This window comes from Nelumbo lutea, chromosome 6, assembly GCF_056320005.1.
Source record: "Nelumbo lutea isolate HS-2025 chromosome 6, American lotus-T2T, whole genome shotgun sequence".
NCBI classification, from domain to species: Eukaryota; Viridiplantae; Streptophyta; class Magnoliopsida; order Proteales; family Nelumbonaceae; genus Nelumbo; species Nelumbo lutea.
Window position 1 is genome coordinate 72,971,679 of NC_142689.1, and position 22,883 is coordinate 72,994,561.

Consider the following 22,883-nt stretch of genomic DNA (forward strand, 5'->3'; position numbering starts at 1 on the left):
AGATAAGAGATAAAAGGAAATAAACACTCGTTTTCCTCTTAAAACTATCAGATTTCTCTTAAAAGAAATCAACAGTTCGTTACATTTTCATTATACTTTTATTGTGTCTATTATGTTCATGCTACACTTCTCTTTGTCTAACAAATACCTTTGTGTTTGGTGAACCGAGCTTTGAGAATTTAGCGCCCAGTGGCTTGTGTTGTCAATGGTTGTCTAGCTAACAGCTTTTTGAATTCTGAATTCTAAGCAATCGTGAGAAATTAGTGCATTGTGAGAGCTGTTTGGATGGTAACACCCAAGACCTAACGACTGTGAGAAACCTAGGATTTAGTGCCTTGTAAATGGTGGTTTGGTCAATAGCTTCGTCTTGTTTGTGTTCTAGGCTTGTAGCGTTGGGAAGATAAAAAGGTACTCATTTGCTTTCCAATTTAAACGGGTCTAGTGGATGTAGCAAAAAGATCACTAGAGCCAGGAACTCTTGACTACCAAGTGTTCGATGATTCGTTTCTTAGCCTTACATTTGAGAACCCGGGTATTTCAATTTGTTCAACATCTGGTGCACCTTTCATTGGTTTTCCAAGTTCAGCAGCTAGAATTGTGATTCAATCCAAGTATCCAACAGCGTATAACTTACAGTTGAATGGCAGTAATGTTCTTAAGAAGAAGCTTTGCATTATCAGGGAATTTTACTGCTCTTTCGAGGGTTTGTACGTTCTGCTCGTGGGAGTCTAGGGTTCTTGATAAGGAGAGTGCTTGATAAGCAATCAGTGTCAAATGACAACAGTGGAATTGGTCTCGCCGTTGGCTCTCCAAATTATTTGAGCCAGGTTCATCATCTCTCTTCCATGCTTTCCTCCGATTGAGTTCAACTAGAGGATGTTAAAATCGACCTTGTAGACATTGAAAGTTGGCAGGTTTTTTCTGGATTTACTCAAGCATGGAGAGGAACGTATGAAACAACAGATACAATCGTGCTCAACGGAAAATTTAGATCGGCTGCTGCATGTCTCCCATGTAGTTGAGGCTGAGGGCCATGAGGCTGACTATGATTAGATTGAAGACGTGAGAATTCGGGGCAACCTCTTTTATAAACTGGATATGGATTCTAAGGAATTTGAAGAGTACAAAAGAAAGTTCTTGTACTGTTAAGAAGGAAAGGACTCCGACATTTAATCAATTCACAGGCCCTTACCATGAGACGTTTTGCTTGGACATTTACATATCAAAGAGCTCTATTCGTGCCTGTATCGTGCACCGGGTTGTTGCAGTGGCACATTTCCAAGGACATAAAATTTGACTTGGTGTAAGGATTCTACTGCTTGTGCTATATTGTAGGAAGAATTCTGGCTCAAAGGGCGTTAGCTGATGATATCCATGATATTTACACACCAACAAAAGAGGAGACATTGGACGACCTGGAGGTTGATAAAGAAATTATTTACACATTGGTTTTTCATAAATTACTTCTCTATTGGCTTTTAAGAAATTTGGGCATTTGGATGGTTGATAAAGAAAATTAGATGAAAGAGCATTTGCATCCTTTCACTTGCTACTTAATGGCAATTAACGGTTTTGTATTGAATTGGCATGTTTTGGAAGTTTAGGTACTGGATTAGCACATTTTGGAGTTCAGAAACCAAAGTGAGACCAAGTCCAAAGTACAAGGTACTAATTTGCAATTTTCCCTTAAAATATCTTGTTATACACTTTGAAGACTACTTATCATAATGGAAAATGAAAAAATAAATAATTTACCATTTCTCAAACAAATATTCCAAATATAAAATAGTCATAAAGCTCTCCCACTCGGCTAGAAAATCATTTGCCAAGTAAAGAAAGACTGTATAAACTGTGAACAACATATGTTTGATTAAAAGACTAATGATAGATTTTACATCTTCCCAACCCTCATATGGTTTTACCATCACCATCTTGATCTCCTTGCAAACAGAAAAAGTAAGATGGATAGGGGGTCTCTTTGTAGGACTCAAAGCGCATTGTCCCAGAGGGGATGAGCTCATCCATCTTATCTTATCATGATGCACCCTAAATGACCCAAAAGCCCATACATGAAGAAATGATGACACCTAATTTTTGGATTCGCCAAGCTCAACATCCTTCAAACGAATGTTCTCCACTCCATCCTTTAGCAGTCTAATATCTTCTTCTGTCAAACTCTCTTTCGCTTTCAAATGGGGTATGACGTTGGAATTAGCCTGTTTCTCAACCTCCACTGCCCAACTGTAGACTACCATTCCAAGGACTGCAAGAGCCATCCCAAGTATGTTCTTAAGTGTCAGCTCTGAGTCAAAGAGCAACCACCCCAATGTGAGGACGCAGACAGTTTTCATGTGACCTAACACCTGGAAAGAGACGGCTGAGAAGCGTCCGATGCAGAGGTACTGACTCACATTGCAGAATACAGCTAAGGAGCACGAGAGCAGTATGAAGAACTGCAAGTATTTCACATCATCCATAACTAAGAAGTTTTGGAGATTTCCTTCACAGAAGCATTGAAAGATTAATATTTAGATTGAGATTGAGAGATAGAAGTGACTTACAATTGCACCAGAAGACACCTTATAGTTTGTTATGAATTGGCCATTGAGATAGTAATCAATAAAAGGGCCAAGTAATAGAAGAGAGAGAGCCTGTATTGGGGCTGTCTTGCTCAGCAATTCAAATGAACCTATTGAATACTTCTTCTGCAACGAACCAATTGTCTGTATACCACAAAGTGAGAGATCAGAAACTAAAGAACATGAAACATAACTGTTCTGGATGGGCAAAGATCAAATAAGCTTGTAGTAAGCAGAATGATAATTTGACCAATATGCAGTTAAGAGGTGAAACTGCCAGATTATTCAGCACAGGTTACTAAATTGTCTCCATTTCAGATCTAAGTGCCATATTTCTGCCAGTGACAGGTAGCTTACATTATAGGCTTTTACATTAGTGAATAAATCCAGCTTTGTATGATGCATGGTTTTCCAAGTTGTTACAGTGGCTCCAAAACATCCACAGTTAAAAGTATTTTCTTTAACTGAACTTTTTATACTTGCGTACCATCCTTGATTTCCCAAGTTAACAATTATTGAAATAGTGTCAGGTTGCTTAGTCTTAGATATTAGAAGTGAAGCGTTTGCTAGTTCGTGCAAATTGTGTAATTGGAAGAGACAAGGACCCTCAGATATGCCATTTAATTAAAGCTGAAGTGACTGAACTGAATGACTAATTGCTTTATCTTTAGTGAATAAGTCATTCAGGAGGTTGCAACCTTCTTAATGGTTGAATATGAAAACAGAATTGATTGTTATGCCCTTAAATAATTTATTATTTTATTATTTTATTCACTAAAAGATAAAGCTAACAAGTCATTCAATCCAGCCATTTCAGTCACTATCAAACAGCTCCTCAGATATGAAATATTTCATATGAATGATAATGTACAAAGATAATAATTGGGAAACTGTTAGGTCCAGCCTAACTCTGGAGCTTTCTTCGAGGGAAGCTCTTCCTCCTAAGAAAGACAGAAGAAGAAATTGAGAAGTCGACCAAAAAGTCCATTTCTTTCATCCAGATTGCCTATTCATAGTCATTACATCAGTGTAACCAAACAGGTCAGATCTGGTTGAAATCATTTATACCACCTTCTGGCATGGTCTTCTAGAATAGAACCTGTTTACAGGGAGGTATAGTATGATTAGTAGTGAGGTTGTGGGCCTAATGGAGTCACTGATATGGGCATGGGCCTAGATGGAATCTGAGCCATCGTAGACTTCCTATCAGCACCTCCCCCCTCATGAACAACCTTGTCCTCAAGGTTGATGTTGGGGTTTCTTGTTAGGGGCGAGAGTAATCTTCCCATGTAGCAGCATCCTCAGAGGGAAGAGTGGTACACATGACTAAGGCCTCTTTGATGACTTCTTGCCTTGCCGAATCCAGTGGAGTTCAGTAATCTCCTTTTCTTCAACTTTAAGGTGTCCCTCATCTGTGAAATCTGCCAAAGGTAGTATGATGAATCACCAATTCCCCAAGATGTTTCTTGAACAGTGAGACGTGGAGATCAGGTAAAGCTTTGATGAGGGAGGCAACTCCAGCTGTAAGCAATCAACCTAATTCTTTCCAGGACAGGAAAAGGTTCATAGTATCTCGGAATGAAGTTTTTCCAAGCCATGCATGCCAATGTTGCTTGTCTATAAGGTTGTAGCTTCAGGTACAAAAGATCTCCAACTACAAATTCTATATTCTTATGCTTGCGGTCATATTGTATTTTCATTTGCTCCTGGGCTTTTTAGTAAATTGACTTTAAGCTCTTGTCATATTTGATCTCTTGCTGTTAACAGGTCCTTGATTGAAGCTACAGCTGGCAGGTCATGACCATAGAGAACTTTGAATGGGGCCATTCCCATAGCTACTTAGAATGCAGATTTATATTCCAAAGCTCAGCCACAATGGCTTATGCAGCCATTGTTTGGGTTAGTCACCGGTGAAGCAACGCATGTATGTCTCTATACATCTATTTAGGACCTCAGTTTGGCTGATTGGGGAATGATAACTCATGGAATACTTCAATTTGATCACTTGCAAGCAAAAATACTCCAGAAGTTGCCCGTAAAAACTCAACATCTCTAATCATATTCAATAGATTAGAGATACATACAATTAGAACTATTGATCTAATCATATTCAACCATTCTATTCTTTGAGAAAGTTGATTTCCAGAAATACATACAATTATACCAGTCCCTTGATCTGATTCCCAATGCTCTAATACCATATAGGCTAACCAACAAATGAGAATATATGAAAACTATTGATCAGAAAAAAGAAAGAATAGATGAAGACTGAAGAGGAGAAACAAAAGAGAAAGGAGAAGTACACCCTCAGACATGCATGCTGAGCTAGTAGAGTTTCAGCCAAAAGTGAAATTAGGGGATGTGCCCTTCTCATAGAATTTATATTGAAGCACGTAAATTACATTTCAGTCCCTTAATAACAAGAAAAATATGAACAGGACAAGTATGCCCTCAAACAAACAACTCACACAACCGTCCCCCTCAAGCTAGGCATAAATATTATGCATGCTGAGCTTGACAAGATTTTCTTCCAACTTCGATTTGGTTAGACCCTTAGTCAAACAGCCTACAAGTTGATTAAATGATTTCATAAAAGGTAAATGTCTCTCCACTAATCACTCTTTCATGAATGAAATGCCAATCAATTTATATATGCTTTGTGTGATCATGCTGAACCAGATTATTTGCAATGTTGATGGTTGTAACAAAATAGTTTCATAGGATGATCAAAAACCACTCCAATTTCTATCAAAAGAGTCCTTGGCCAGAGTAACTCAGAGACCTGTGTCATTGCCCTATATTCATCTTCAGCACTACATCTTGCAACAACCTATTGTTTTTTGCTTCTCCAAGAAACAATATTTCCTCCGACAAATGTACAGTATCTAAATCTGGATCTTCTGTCATCAATAGATCCAACCCAATCAGCATCAATGAAAGTCTCTATCTTGAGATGACCATGAAGATTATATAGTATTCCCTTACCTAGAGTGTTCTTCAAGTAATACAGTATCCTCTCAACTGCTACAAGATGAGGAAGACAATGTTGATGAATATATTGACTAACTACACTAACAGCAGAGAATATGTTAGGTCAAGTCAAGCAAATATGGAGCAACTTTCCAACTGGACGTTGATACATATCCATACATACCCTTGTCTAAGAAGATATCACCATCAGCCCCATTGATTTTGTTGTTTGGATCTATAGGAATGTCTATAAACTTAGCCTCAAGTTTGTTTGTCTCTTTTAGCAAATCTAAAACATACTTCCTTTGGGATATACTGATATAAAGATGGCCTTCTTAGATCTTGCAATCTCAACTCCAAGGAAATACCTGAGTCCAACAAGATACTTAATCTCAAATTCAGAGGACAAAAATTGCTTTAGCTTCTAAATTTCAAATTGAGACGTTGGCATCCCATATGCACATTTTAGCATACATTGGGAACATCTCCTATAATATATCATGGAGAAATGTTCACAATACGCAAATGGGAGGTGTTGTGGGGCACATATGTGAATTCTTTCAAATTTGCCATTACTGGTTATAACAATGTCATCCACTGATCCGCATACACAATCAAAATAATCACCAAATCCCCATTCCTCTTGAAGAAAAGAGTGATCAGCATGAGATTGGGGAGCACTTATAAATCAGTCAAACCAACCTCAAGGACATTGTTTCAGGTTGTAAATAGATTTTTGGAACTTACAAGCCTTGCCTTCACTTCCAAGAATAATTACACCAAGAGGGGGATCCATATACACTTCCTCTTGCAAATTACCATTCAAAAAAACACCTCTTAACATCCATCTAATATAATGGTGAAGAGAACTTAGCAGCAAGAGATATCAAAATCCGGATAGTATTCATCTTGGCAACCAGAGCAAAAGTCTCAAGATAATCAATGCCATATGTCTAAGTATATAACTTAGCTTACTAACCAAGCTTTAAATCATTATAATTTACAATGTATACCCACTTACATCCAACTGGCATCTTTTGCATTTGAAAGCTCAACTAACTAAAAGGTTCGATTCTTGTCCAAGGCCTTCATTTTTTTATACATAGCCTCTCTCCATTGTGGTTGGGTAACTGCCTCTAGAATGGGAATAGAAACAAAAAATAAGGTTGCAATAAAGGTAATAGTATGAAGGAGATAGAGCCTCAGAAGACACATAGTTAGAAATAGGATAAGGGGTGGTAGTTGACGGTAGTGTACACTTCCTTCTTTTCCCTTTCGCAAAGCAATAAGAAGATCAAAATCACTAGGTTCATCACCTTCACCATTGGCACTAGAGATCTCAATAGGATCAAAAGGAGTAGAGTCAACAACAATGACAAGGTCATTGCAAGAACCAGGGAAATGGCAAGAAGGGTACCTAAATCCATGGGATCAGATTGTAGTGGATGATCAACATCTAGAACCACCCTCTAGCATTTGTTCCCAATATACATTTGCCTCAAAACCAGACGTGACTTACTCCCATGAGGTGTAAGGAAGAGCTTAGTTTCTCAAAAGGTGCAAAGGTAAAGAAAAATGGAATTGGAACCAAGATCGGAAGAGGAGAGAAAACGTTGCTGCTCTGTTTTTTTTAAAGGAAAGGTAACTTTCATTGATGAATTTAAATAAAATTACAATTACAATTACAATTTTATCACCCACATGATGGGTGGAACACCAGAACAAGAACCTTACAAACAAGCCCAAAACAAAGCCTCCCTAGTAACTCCTTGCTTAGCTACCCATTTAAAATGCACCCCAATCTCCCTTGCTAAGCTAATAATCCCCCCTTCACTATTAATGTGCCATGTTTGACCTCCTTCACTTTTAATCCCCCCTAAAGAGAAACCTTGGGAGAGAAAAAAGGTTGTGACTCAAAGAAGGTGACATCTTTGGATACAAAGCTCCTTCCAAAAGAAGGATCATAGAATTTGAAACCCTTCTAAGTACAAGAATACCCAAGAAAAACACATTTTTGGGCCAAACGTAACACAAGAAGGAAACATGTCATGAACAAAGTAGACACGTCCAAAGACATTTAAGGGAAGACTGGAGAGGAGAATATCACCATACAACAAATCATCTATGAATCTTGATTGAAATACCCTAGAAGGAAGTCTATTGATCAAATACACAACAGCTTGTACTACATCTCCCCAAAAACAAGTGGGAACATGCATCTAAAATAACAAACCACAAGCAACCTCAACAAAATGCATGTTCTTCCTTTCTGCAACCCCATTTTGCTAAGGGGTGTGAATACACGAACTCTAGTAAGTAACTCATTTCTCTTCAAGGAAAGAGAGAAATTTTTTGAATTCACCTCTCAAACTTAGCTTCCACCATGCAAAAAATTTTGGATAACTTGTGGCACTTTGCCTATGCTCTTGAGAAGATACAACCAAGTAAATCTGGAGAAGTCACAAACAAATAACATAAAATATTTGTATCCCCCCATACTCAATATGGGCCCCACACATCAGCATGCACAATATGGAAGAGCAAAAAACTATTATTGCTTGGGTAATATGCTATTCTACAATTCTTTGATAGTTGACATGTTTCACATTGAAGATCAAACATACAAACTAGCTAAAAAGGAGTTGGAGAAAACAACTTCAAGGAACCAAAAGACACATGACCCAAATGACAATGCCACAAAATGATTTGACTCATAGACTTATTACAACTAAGAAGAACATGCTAAAGATTGAGTTGTAGTAGGATCCAAAAGGCAAACTCCATTAGATTCACTCCACCATAAAAAAAGAAAATTACACAACAATTCAAGGACTTTGCAAGAGAACTAACAGATAACAAATTTGTATGAGGTTGAGGAACATGAAGAACAGAACTAAGTGTCAAGTGAGAGATTATCACTCAAATAAATGGTTAGAATGAAAACTAGAGGAGCAAGGTTAAAAATTCCATTACGTGTCAACCGATACAAGCCGATACATATCATATTGGTGGGTCATTGATACACTTAGTTTAAGGTATTTTTGAACAACCCTTGTTTTAATAGTTAAAGAACTTTATTTCTCAAATCCTGATACACCCCTTTCGGTGCATTGAAATTTTGAACCTTATAGAGGACATGCTCGTCATATGGTCAAATGCACCCAAATCAATAAGCCAAGAAGTAGGTGTAGTGGCAATTGTATGACAAGGAAATAAGGAATTACCCAACTTAGAAAAATCTGTAGAAGGACCAATAGGATCAGATGTACTAGTTTTGCTATTGCTTTCCAACCTGGTAAGAAGTCAATTGAGTTTGTCTATTTCAGCCATAACAACAGTTGATGATTCCCCATGACCAGGCCCAGCAGGTTGAGTCATAATTGAATTCTATGAACCTTGAAGGTGTAACTCCAGCACCTCTCCTTTGTATGAGGTGCTTTACAATAATAACAAAATACTTCATCTACTTCAGTTATTTGAGCCCCCCTTGAACTGCTACTAGACTTTTTTTGAAGAGTGAAAAAGAAAATTTATTAAAAGGAAAAGCAAATACAACCTAAAGAGGTGTTGAGGAAACCAATGTTTTAAAACACGGAGGCGTGACGCGAGACGTTCCATTACCTAGAAGAATGAGGCATGGTTCATAACACAAGAGGCGTAAGCCTCCTTAAGAGGAGGGGGTTAGGAGGAGGATGAAGAGGAAGGGGGGATCTCATTTTTTCTTTATTTTTAATATAAAAATCTTTTATATTAAGAAGAACAAAGATGCATAACTTAATTCATATTTAAAGAAAAAATTAACAATACTTGCAATAACAAATATATTAAAAATATCTTTAGAACATGAAGTAAATCCAGAGGATTCATTTACTAATATGCACATATTAAAAATCTAAGTAAATTCTTAATTGGGAGAATTTTTACAGCCTCAACTACAACAGAGCGGAAAGCAGTTCTACAGGGCTTACAGCTTTGTAAGCAATTGGGATTGACTAGGATTGTTGTTGAAGGTGACTCCCGGACTGTAATAGGTTGGCTTCAACAGGAGGCTCTGCGAACATGGCAACATAGACACACCTTGAGAGCATCTTGACAGTTAGCTAGAGAGTTAAGGGTTGATTGGAACTGAACTATCAGATCAGCTTACACTGTAGCTCACTCACTTGCAAGGCAAGGAATAAGCTGGTCACCTAGCTTCACCTTGGCACCTTGAAAACTATGATCAGTGATCCTCTATTCGCATATGAAACCATCTCAGTCAACATTCCTTCATCTTGTCACTAATTGAAGCTACTCCCAAGTCTTTTTATGTCCTCATTTTCCATCCTATCCTTTCTAGTCCCAGCATTCATCCATCTCATTAGCTCTGTCCCATATAGCAATGGATTGGTTAAAAGTTTTTATGTTGACTCCAAACCTGATACAACCCTGCAAGGTGCCAACCAGCTGGTTGGTAAGGCCTCCTGCTGGTCGTAGCAGAAAGTTGAGATCGAATCCCACCTGCACCTAGGTAAAGAGGGTTATGGGTTGGGGGATGGGTTACCCCCCGTTATGTAGCCCTTCAAAAAGAAATCAATAAAAAAAATGACACAATCCTCCTCCTTTATGTTGGCTAACAGAATTCAAGCTTCCTACTAAAAGACAGAACTATAAATATATCCCAAAATATTCTTTACAATATTCACTCTCTAGAAACTTCAGTTGAGCCTACTAGAGTGAGCTTCAGATTGTGCTGCAAGATTGAGCCTAAAATATTGGACTTGCAAGCCGGAAAACCACCATAGTTAAAGGAGGCATAGCATGGTGAATAAAGTACCAAAAACTAATCAACCAACAGTCTCCAATATTTGTGCATAATGAGATGGATCATTTTTTGCTTTAATAATACAAACATAGGTAGGGGTGGATACGAGACAAGCCAAGCCAAAATTTAGACCATTTGAGCTCAACTTGACAGGAAAGCACACAACTTGAGTTCGGGCCCAAGTTCGACTCAGATTGACTCAAAAGCTCATATGTTAGAACTCAACTTGGCTTGATCTAGTAAGTGACTAGTAAGATGGCATGGAAGTTAAACCAAGCAATTCTTCAATTGCAAGATCTCAATGATAATAAGGTTGGAGAAATCAATCTCTTTTGGTGTCTGGTTGTGACTCATGGACATAGAGGGAATCAAGGTTAGTGGTGGGGTTTAGTCGATTAGGGACTAAACCTTAATTTTATTGTTTTGTTTTATTTCTTATTATACATATAAAAAATTAAAATATATACAAGCTCAACTAGGCTCACAATCTTCACGATCTGATCTTCATACTATTTGAGCTCGGCTCAATTAAGCCTATAGTTGGACTACTCGAAGCTCAATGTGGACCAAGCCAAATCGAGCTTTTCATGATCTGAGCTTGAATGGTTCGTTCATATCCACCCCTGGACATAGGCGTTCAGCCGTTTATTTGGCATGCATGTATGGACTAAGGCTCAGTTTGGAAGGAGTACAAATGCAAATATGTAGAGTGAAAAACCTTATATTTTATATTATTTTGTATGTATTTGCACTGTACATATTTGCATTTGTACTATTTCCAAACTGAACCTAAGAGAATACCATGGAACAAATCAATCCATTAACAGATAACAAAAGAAGAACTATTTTCTTCATTGATATAAATGTTGAAATATATAACCAATCATGTGTCTAGACCCCATTACATATCATCGAAGCAACTAACTGCATTGATTTAACCTCTTTTGAAAGAGATTCCTAATGCATATAATGCAATATCAAAAGGAGAGAATCCAAGTAAATACTCACAATTTGCTGCAATGATGTAGAAAGAACTGCTATGCAGGCACATAAGAAACCCTTGGCATTTACTTTAACATCTGTTACAGTACAGACACCCACACCAACAACCACTACTACCACAGCCATCTTTACCTCCCTTGAGTAATGTTTACTATGAAGGATCCACTCCATCACACAAACAACCGGAATCATGCTTAGCTTTGAAATCTACACTCCAAAAACAATGATCAATGCCACAAACACTAAGAATCCAGTCATCCAAAACATGTAAATTTACCTTACTAGTCCCTACCTGATAAAACCCCACAGAATTTAGCATTAGACTGAGATTCATCCCGGTAATTGACATATTGGCAACCACTGAGAACCAAAGAAGCTCCCACAGAGGTACATGCTTTGACGCAGAGTACCCAGATACATTTGACACGAAACCAACTAATGCAGTCACCGCAAAGTGGAACCCAGTTAAAGTTGTTGCTGAAAAACACAAAATGATATTAAAACATACATATAAAATAATCGGATAGAAATGTTCAACCCAAACGTGTAACAAAATGAAGAAATCACACAAGTAAACTTGAGTGAATAGGCTATATTACACGGAGAAAACCCAGTTCGGATGATATATAAGCAACTATTCATGTCAGGGGGGAAAAAAAGGATCAATAGAAAACAGATCCTTAAGCTGATCAAAAATACAGAAAATAAAGTAACACTACACTCAATCACCATCTCGAGGCAAGATCTCAAGCAATTTAAAGCTCAAGGAAAAAATGAAAAATGAAATCTAGATTAAAAGAAATCTACAATTACCAGTAACTTGAGGACAAGGAAACAAGAAATCGAGTACGTGTGCACACATAGAGGCAAGATAGATAGATGGAGAAAGAGAGGGAGCACGAAAAACTAATATTGAGAAAAAAAAATGTGGATCACAGATAACCCGCAATTGGAACTCAAGGGATCTTTCTATTATTTTTCTTTTTATTTAAAATTTGAAATAAATCAAACAGGAAAAGTTGATTACAATTAATAGACAACAAAACAAATTATCAAAAAGAACCTTACTAGACACAAAATGAAGATTGGATAGAAAAAGAATGAGATCAAGAATTATAATAAACTCAACTAAAGGATAACCGTAGTTGGCAACATTATCAAGTAAGATTAACAGCACAAGAGGATATTTAAAAGAGTGGAATGTCAGATCTGTGTATGTGTGCGAGAGAGGAAGAGATACTGACCAAAGCTGAAGGCGTAACCGCTGGGGGACATGAGCTGCTTGTTGGCCATGATAATGCCGACGGAACTGATTACATTCATAGCCCACGCTCCCATATCAGACACCGCCGACGCCTTCTTCTCGTCCTCCATTTCCCAGATCGAGGAAAGAAGAAAGGATAAAGGGGGGTGAGAAACTGGTGAAAGGTCTGAACGTGGCGCTGTGCAGAGATCACAGAGAATATTGTTTGAGCTGAGAACACATAAACGAAGAGAAGAGAAAGGAAGCTTGGTCACGTTCTTATTCCTTACTCCCTAAACATGCTTCTTTCCATGTATTTCCCCACCTCTCTTCTCCCTCCCTCACTCGCACTCGCTTTCACCGCTCTCTTGTCTTCCACACACACTAATTACTCTCTCTTTCCTCTCTCTCTCTCTCTCTCCTAAAACGTTCAATTTACAAATGCCGCTACAAGTGTATTCAACGCTCAAGCTAAAAGGGAAACGCGATTAATTCTACCATGGTGGAGGTACTCCTAATTCCCAAATTGGTATCTTCTATTCCAATCTGACCTTCCTTCAAATGGTAATTCACCCGACACTCCGTGTCACCGTCTAATATCCAGCGCATCTATCCTTTCGCATTTCACGAAGAAAAGCCCCAATTTTACGTTTTGTGTCTAAAAAAAGAATTTGTTTTCAATTTATGTTTTATACCAAAAAGAAATTATATACTCTTTCAAAAAATCACTGTCAATCGCCTAAAACAATCCCAATGCACGGTGGGACTGGGATATGTGATTATGTGGTCGGTCTGGGTCTAACGAGCGCTCTGTGAGGAGCCTTGATAAAGACACCAATAGCAACTTGCCGCACCAGCCTGTCCTTCCAATTTCTTAAATGATGTGGCATATTTTCATTGGTGTGATACATTTCATCCTGAATCCCTTAAAACACTTTTTCTTTCAATTTTTGGCTTTTCACAGCCCATAGGTCCAAAAGCGCAAGTTTACCCACACAAATGTTAGATTATCCTTGACTCTTTTGCCGTAATCCCTATTTTCAAGTAGTATGTGCTTGATTCTGGATAGGTTATTTATCATTATTTTTCACTTTAAAAGTTTACTATTTTTGTATTTGTTTGATTTTTCTTATATTTTTTTCATTCAACGTTTGTATTTCATTTACTTAATCAATAAAGGTAATAATTTAATCATTTATGACAATTAGGTGTCATTAGGCTCCAAATCAGCGTAACAATAAAAAACCACCGTAAAAGCTTTAAAAAATAACTTTCCCAAATGGTAGGTGTGCACAAAAACCGAACTCCACTTTTGTTATTCCTGATGCATATGGAATAACAAAAGAGGGAAACTGCTAAAGTGGCACTTATGTGACAATATTTATTGAAGTTGAGAGTTTTATTTTAAACATTTTTTACTCTCTAACTCATGCCACATCAGCATTTGGCTTCAAGAAACGTTGGGTGTTAGGGGAAACAAGAATTTAACATTTCCCCCAATGGCCTATGCACAAAAATCAAAATGTTTCAGTTTTTTACCATTTATTTGATTAACATTTAAACAATGAAACTAGACAATTGGTTCATTTTGCCTCATATACAATAAACACCAATGTCTATATGGCACTAATGTGGTAGTGTTTTTTCAATAAACACCCATAAAAACAAACAGCCCTAGTCACCCAAAGAGATTTCTTTTTTTTCCTATGAAAATAACTACTAAACAATGATCAAAATTTTAATACAATATACCCTGTATTGAAAACCCTAATTTTTTAATAAAAATAAATATAAAACTACCCAATAACTAATTTTTAAAAAAAAAAAGAAAAAATATAAAAGCGCATGTCTTTTAGTAATGATATTTCTCTAACAATACAGGGTATATCGATACTTCGAACATTATTATTAAATTAACCTTATAAAAAATTATACATCCATACGGGAATTGAATCAGTATTTCCTTTATCCTCCGAATATACTTTATGTTTTCATCCCAAATCTCTACTCCAAACTCCAACCAACAGAAGATCTTACCAGCCAGTTGGCACCTTGCATGCAATATATCATTTACATGTAATATATAACAATTTACAAACACATTGATATCTATATAATTTTCCTTCATTTATAGGGGCGTTTTATTAATTCATTATAAAATGCAGGTTGTGGCCAAATAACAACCCTCGTCAGCCTAACTCTCCCAATTTTTGTTTTAATAAAGTTTGAAGTTGGAATTTTTTTTATACATGTGATGCGGGTTAGGCCCCCAACAAAGCAGATCCAGTTAGCGGGGATGATGGATCTGCGGTAAACAGGAATGCATGGGCCCATTTACATTAGTACGCGGAGAGTGATGAGCAATTAACTACCTGGTCGGCGGTCCCGAGGTTGAATTGAATTTCTTTACCATTCACTCTGGGTCAAAGCCGGTATCTACACGTAACGCGTCAAGGACTTCTTGCCCGATTATACTCATAAAAAATCAAATTTTTAGAAACCGCCGTTGATTCGGACGGCCGGGCCCGGAAACTGTTTAGATAATCGATTTTATTTTACTCCAAGTTCAGTTATTGGTTAAAAACCATTGAATTAATCAATAATTTGTTGATTTAGGTGATCGAATCGTCAATTCGTTCAAACTGTTTAATAGTTTTTAGCCATTTTTAAATTTATTTTATTAGAATGGGCCATTTGTTAGGATTGGATGATCAACCTAGAAACCGATTTCGGTTTTGGGTCATTTTTTAAAACATTGCAATAAAGTTTTCAGGCATATGTCTTAGAAAATATTACATGTTTTTAGTACATTTTTTAATGTTATTTGGCCCAAAAAAAGAAAACAAAATTTACAATACAATAAACATTATTTAGATATTTTTATAAGGAAGTTATTTATACAAAATAGATTAATTGAAACTAACATATAGGAAACACGTAACAGAAATGACATTATGGTATATATATATATATAATATTGGGAAATTGGGCGTGCCATGTCAACATGTCTCTCATTTGAAAGAAGCTATTTATCTATTTTCTCTATTTTTTGCAAATTTTTATTTTTTATTTTAAAATATACAAAATTAATTATAATCTATTTTGATTCGATCAATAAAGTTGTATATTATTATATAGATAAAGATATTTGAGTTTTCCAATGCATCTTATTTTAATGCATGCTATTATTATATTTAAGAGAGAGAGAGAGAGAGAGAGAGAGAGAAAATAATAATATAAATAGGTTAAGGTTAAACAATAAAAAAATATGAATTTAAAAATCCACTAAACTTTCACTTAAAATAAATATTAACCAAATCTAGTAAAAATTAAAATTTTCAATTTCACTTAAAAATTAAACTTAATAAATGCTAATAAGAATAAAAAATTTAAATAAAAAATATTAATTCATAGTTTTAATAAAATTATTAGATAACTTTATATGAGTGCATTTTAATTAATTAATAATTTTTATAGTTCAGACCGTTATTGTGCATAATGAACTCATTAAAAATGATAAAAGTTAATGAAATTTTAAAATATATAACCCATTTTCTTAACAATATTTTGATGCAAAAAATATTGAATAATAATGAAAAATACCGATAATTAATTAAAATATAGAAAATTCTGAAAAACCTAAACATAATTAAAATACTGAAAATAAATAAAAAATTCGGAAAGTTAAAAGTTTTTTATATTAATAAGGATATTTACTAAAAACAAATTAAAAAGTACAATTAATAGGATTTTATTATTAAAAAATAACCAAGTGAGAAATTATTGAAAATTAACTGTATTTTTTTAACTACGGTTTTTATTTAGTTATTTCATTTATTTTTACTAAAAGCAAATGCAAATTAATCTTGTAGTGACTAATACGAAAAATTAAATGCTGAAAATACTAAAAATTATTAAATAATACTCATATGGAAAAATTACTGAATAATGACGAAAAAATACCAAAAATTAATTAAAATTCATGAAATTCTGAAAAACCTAAAACTTAAATAAAATACTAAAAATAACTAAAAAAATAAATTAATTGTATTTTATTGCAAAAAATATACTGAATAATAATGAAAAAATAATGTATTTTAATCATCAACAGTAATATAATTAACAATTATTTTTAAACTGTAATTAACAGTAATTATAATTTAAGCTATAAATAGCAGAAAATTACATTTAATTACCAAAAAGTTACATTTACTTACCAAAAATTTTATTTAATTAGTTTTAACCAAGAAATTACCAATATTTCTGAAAATATGATAATTGCCAGAAAATTACTATATTTCAAATAAATACAGTAATTTAATAATTACAACATTTTAATAGGTAACAGTATTTTAATGATTATAGTGTTTCAATTTATATTAAAACAATATTAATAATTGAATTAATAAATATTGTATTTATTAATTAATCATTCAATAGTATTTATTAATAAGTATTGATTAATTAATAGTAAATTAATAATTATATTACTTTTAATAATTAATAGTATACAGTATTTATAATTAATACTATTTAGTTAATTAAAATATTTATTAATTAACATTTATTAATTAATAGTATTTAATTAATTATCCATTTATTCAATAAATAAAGTATTCTAATAATTATAATATTTTAATACTCACAGTATTTTATTACAATATTAATATTAATTGTAGTATTTTTACATAATTAATTGTGTTTATTAAAATAATTTATTTATTAATAAATACAATATTAAAATGGTCCTGGTTCGTCTAGAAACCTATAACATGCAATTTATATATAATTTGAAGCCTAATAACTATTATTAATAAAATCACTAAAGTTATTAAAAATATTAAAATTTAGCAAGTTTTTAGCCAACAATTATTAAAAGTTATGAAATTCATAAAAAAAATAGTAGTTCATAAATTAAAAATAACTGAAATGTAATTTAATAAGATAATTAAAATAAATATAAAACTAAAAAAAAATTATGAAAAGTAAAAATTAAACCATTTGCATAATGTCATAAGACTCCTACTTAGGAATGATTATTTATAACTTAGCTCAACCTTGGGCTCAAGCAAATATTTTCTTCTAAGCTAAGCTTAGCTTAGATCTACACCAAGCTCATGTATCAATTTTTAATAGGATAATTAAATTTTAATAGGTTTTATTAGGGGTGAGTACCATTTGGTTAAAACTAAAAACCAACCAATTTTTTGTTTTAGTTTTTAGGATTAGAAATTTGGTTAACCAAATTAACCAAACTTTCTATTATTATATGTAATATATGATATATAATATGTAAGATATGTAACTATATAATATGTAACATATAATATATAATATAATTACATTTGATTTCATAATATCCCATATATACTATATTTTATAATATATGTATATAATAGAGTATATATTATTAAATTTTAGTTTTAACTGAAATAACCAAAAACCAAACAAAAAATTTTGGTTTCGGTTTCGGTTTTTATTTTTTTAGTTTAGTTTTAAAAGTTTTGATTTATTCGATTTGATTTTTAATCGAATAAACTGAATGCTCACTCCTATGTTTTATCTAGAAATTATTAAAAATTAGTATTGATAGGATAATTGAAATTAATAATAAAACGTAACAAATCGTTTATAACTTAACCTAACCCGATTATATCTATAAATTTCCAAGCTCAAGCAATTATTTTCTTTTGAGTTAGGTCTAACTGAGATATATACCAAGCCCCACATTGTCAAAGATAATTAGATTTGAAATCTAATTGGGTATCAAACTTTTGGAGTCCAATGATGGCCTTAGCAAATAGGGCCTAAGCTAAACAACTCCTAATAAGCTCAATTTGGAAGTTAATAATAATAATTAAGCATGTGCGTTGCACATATGATTTTTTTTTCATATTAATTACTTTAATTTTAAATATATCATAGTTATGATAGAAATTGAAAATTAACAAAAGTAACAATATGGTTAAAAATAAACTTAAATACTTGTACTAAATGTGCACTTGCAGAAGTTTTAATTTACAATAACAATTATTGTTATTATTACCACTACTACTATTATTGCTAAATTTTGTATTCCTTTTATGTTTTAAATAAAATTAATTTTTATTTTAACAATTATTTTTATTTAATACGATGATTATATAAAATTAGAAATGTTATAAAATGTCTTTGACAAAACTCCATACTTTTTTATCTCTTGTGTTCTATCTATTTTTTAAATATTTATTATTCAATTATGAAATCATAGATTTTTTTGAAAAGTTGGATCATTGACCCACCATTTTAAATAAAAAAATAGCTTTACTTTCGAAGCAGTTTTAAATTATATATTTCATCTACATAATATACATTATTTTTACTTATCACACTTAATTTTTGTTTGACATAATTAATATATAATTTTTTATATATTCGTTTGATTATTTGTACTTTTTATTATTTTTAAAATATTTATTATTTAACTATTATATCATCGATTAGTCCATTTGACCAAAATCACTAACCCACAACCCAAAAAGAAAAATAGTTTGATATTACATTTCCATTATTGATAAAATTATATCTTATGTATAATATTTATTTTTGTGATTCTTTGTATTTTCTATTTTTAATAATTTTATTATTTGACTATGACATCATTTCATTTATAGGTAATTTCAACATTCCATTCTCATCATTTACAAAAATACTTCTTATATTTCATACTTATTTTGTTCAATATGATGAATATGCAATATTAAAGACATGCCCAATTCTTTTTTTTTTTTGTAATTTATATTTTAATTTTTTTATTATTTAATTATGTCATTATTTATTAATAGATTTGACCCCAAATTGTTGAATTGCTTACCCACCACTGAGAGTGAAGAAAATTGTTTTGTTTTTAAATTATTTTTCAAAATATTTATTTTTATGTTATTAAAATTAATGTTGTAGATTTAATTAGTAGAATTTAATGTTGAGAAAAATATATCTTAAATATAGGATTTAATAAGAGAATATACCTTAGATATGATATTGAATGATAAATAATAGGAAAATAATTTTACGTCCAATTGGTTTTAAATTTTATATTTCATTTCCATCATTAATAAAAGCATTTATTATTTATAATCAATGTTTTTAACTTGTTGTTGACTTACTCGATTGAATCGTTCGAACCATCACTCAACTTTGATTCTAGGTTTGGTTCTATTAACACCCCCCTTTTGGTTAAAAACCGTCTAATTTGGGCGGTGGGAAAATAATTATTTTATTAAGTAATTAGCAATAATTATGATTTTTTGCTACAAAATATTAATACAATTAATCCAAATTAATAAATTACAAAAATCATTTTTGTAATAAATTATTAAAATAAAGATTTAATTATTTTAAACAACATTGCATTATTTTCTCAGTTATAAATATTGGTTATTTCACTTTACTTGATAGATTTCGTGCATCACAAGGATCCCCGCTGGTACCTACGCAATACGCATGACCTATGCAGTAGATGAACTTTATTAGTTAAACTGAAGTAGAACAAGCCCTATAATGTTTTCACGTTTCTTGATGTAGCAAGAATTGACCACCAATCATAGGCCATTATGTGGCACCAAGTGAAGGACAAAATGGTTATGCTACCTCACCTCAAGTGCAACCTCATACCCTCACCAGGTTCAAACATTAATGTGGTACTCCCTTCGAACAAGCTGGCCTATTAACCTAAAAATGATCATGTCATCCTTGGGAGTAAGATGAAGTGTGAGGCCAAACAAAGCTTAGGTTGCATTTGGCATTTGTTATTTTAAGTACTTATCTCTTTTTTTGCAGTTAAAAACATAATGTTTGTAAGGGCATTTTAACAGCAAAAAGGAGATAAGTCCTTCAAATAAGGAATGCCAAATGCAGCCTTTGTTATGTTCATTTAATCGTTTGAGGAAGCGAAATGTGAGCATCCAAGTAAAGGCAATAGGCATGCTGTTAGAAGACCATACACCATGTGCAAAATCAAGCTAGACTATTAAACGATACACATGACCAAGCTGATCAAATCGCCTGCACCAACACATTTAGACCTTGTTTGGTTTGTGGGAACAAGGGTCTAGAATCGAAATTGGAATCACATTTCCATTCCTGCTATAATGGAATTCCCTCATTTGAGGGAATGGTCATTCCTTACCCCCCCCCCCCTTGGGAATGAAATCCCATTATTGCTGATTCAAATTCCTATTTGAACCAACAAACTATGGGAATAGAGCATTCTGAGTCCAATTTCGACTACAAACCAACCGGACCCTTAAAACAAACCCATGGTTGATTGACCATGTGTAAATAATATGTCGACCTTGGGCATGATAAGTGGATCAAGATTCCAAACACGTGTAAATGGTGTGCCTATTCCATAACAAAGGTCCCCTCCTATGAGTAGGTGAGCCATCATCAATTTCAACACTCTAAACACTATATACTTATTTCCCTACCACCATGATACACCTCATCCCATCTTGCACTTCACACAACTCTCACCAAACTATTCAAAAGGGTAAAATTGCAAAGTTAGTAGTTATCAAACATTACAACATTCAAACAACCAAGCAATTCATTGTTTTCATAGGCTTTGAAAATAAGAAAAAACAGATTTATTGTTTCCAAATATCAGATTTGTAAAGAAAGCTTTTATGGGTTTTAGATGTCAAACTTTAGTTTTATCAAATGCCATCAAATACTTTCTTTGAAAATTCTGACCTCTTCAAAGAGCCTACAACTGGTGATAAGATTAGAAGCCAACTGTGGCAAGTATTGTCAAGAAGCACATATTGATCCACTCAACCAAGGTCAAGTCAAAGTAAGACAAATGGAAAAATGGTAGAATGTTTCAGCAAGCTTCCATTTGATGAATAGACTGTTTTAGCAAGTTTCAGCAAGCACTAATTCAATATCTAGTTATGCCTTAAATTAGTTGAACCATCATATTGCTTAGTTTATCTATATGACTGCCATGTAACTCCAAAAACAATAAGTGAATAGTATAAAATTTACCTTGTAGTCTTCAAGTGTGTAAAGTTTACCTTGTAATTTTTGCAAGCAAGACACCTAGAAGAGAAACAATAGCATAGGGTCAGTACTTAAATTAAAATACAAAGGAGTACAAACTATAAAGTGAGGCAACTAATCTGCTTTAGCATTTTACATTTGCTTTCGTTGATCTAGGAATGAGCTATGTATTTGGCTACCCATAGGTTATTTTGTACCATGTGATGAAAATTGACACCCCTTTAGCATTTTACATCTTCAACACATTTTTTCTTTCTTTCTCGCCTTACATGTATGGCATCTATTGAATTTTATCCCTGTTATATGCTTGAATTTTTTAATAGAACACTGTATGTATCAATAATAATAATATCTTCAAATATGCTCATGTCTAGAGGTATATGACAATAGTAAATAGTTCAATATAAAAGACACCCCATATTGTGATTTTTCTTGATCATCAACTGAAATGGAAGAAAATTTCATAAAAGAAAACTGAAATGAAAGAAAAGTATAAGCAACCAGTCTTCTCAAATCACAAGGGGGATATTGAGAAGAACAACCAAAGACTTGCCCCAACAATGGGAACATTAAGAAGCAAAAATAGTTAACTAGGTAGGGAGAAGCACCAAGTACAAATCTATACTACGGACACCTCCTCTCACAAGTATGTCGACAAGGGAGTTGGCTGATCTTGACAATTATCTAAACTAGATATTCATTGTAGATGCTAAAGATCTAGCCTCTCTAATTTGGTGATGGATGGCCAGGGCACCTTCTCAGTACATTTTATCCATCTACCCACAACCTGAAAGTCACCCTTTACCCTAAAGTTAGATGTCCCCAACAATATCACTCAAAGACTTCTTTTGATCTCTAATAAAAGAAGAGTCTTTGCCTAAAGAAAATTCCCCTTGCCAAACTATTTATTCAATGGATAATATTTGATTCTAGATATTGATAGGAAAATTCTTATATGTATTTTAGCTAGCTTTCAAATTTTACATTTTACACGAAACCTTCAGTGCTCAACTAAAACAATATATGCAATTTGCAACATAGTGATTTAGAAAGGATTTAATTGTAGACTGATTCATATTTGGTTAGATATTTGGGTGGGCTTACAACTTAAGTTTCAAAGGTGAATTCATCATTATAGAGGGAAGAACATACTTTGACAAGGGAGAATAAAAGACTCGGAGCCATAGGCAGTGATAAGTAGCTCAATAATGGGATATTCTCCAAATATTAAGCTTTTCATTCT

The 22,883-nt window shown here is 33.4% G+C and overlaps 1 protein-coding gene and 1 long non-coding RNA gene across 2 annotated transcripts; one reads left to right on the forward strand and one right to left on the reverse strand.

Annotated features, from left to right (window-relative positions):
* The first annotated feature begins 49 nt into the window (after positions 1-49).
* Positions 50-4,713, forward strand: LOC148849646 (uncharacterized). The gene is made up of 4 exons (XR_016100699.1): positions 50-1,421; positions 1,605-1,665; positions 4,054-4,216; positions 4,347-4,713. It is a non-coding gene; the product is annotated as an uncharacterized LOC148849646 (long non-coding RNA).
* On the reverse strand, positions 1,726-13,338 carry LOC148849647 (UDP-rhamnose/UDP-galactose transporter 2-like). Its single transcript, XM_088949443.1, has 5 exons — positions 12,600-13,338; positions 11,648-11,832; positions 11,362-11,562; positions 2,562-2,723; positions 1,726-2,453 (listed from the first exon to the last, which is right to left on the reverse strand). Exons 1-5 carry the CDS (start codon positions 12,727-12,729, stop codon positions 2,088-2,090), a joined length of 1,044 nt encoding a protein of 347 aa, XP_088805569.1. The 5' UTR covers positions 12,730-13,338; the 3' UTR covers positions 1,726-2,087.
* Positions 13,339-22,883: the final 9,545 nt, after the last annotated feature.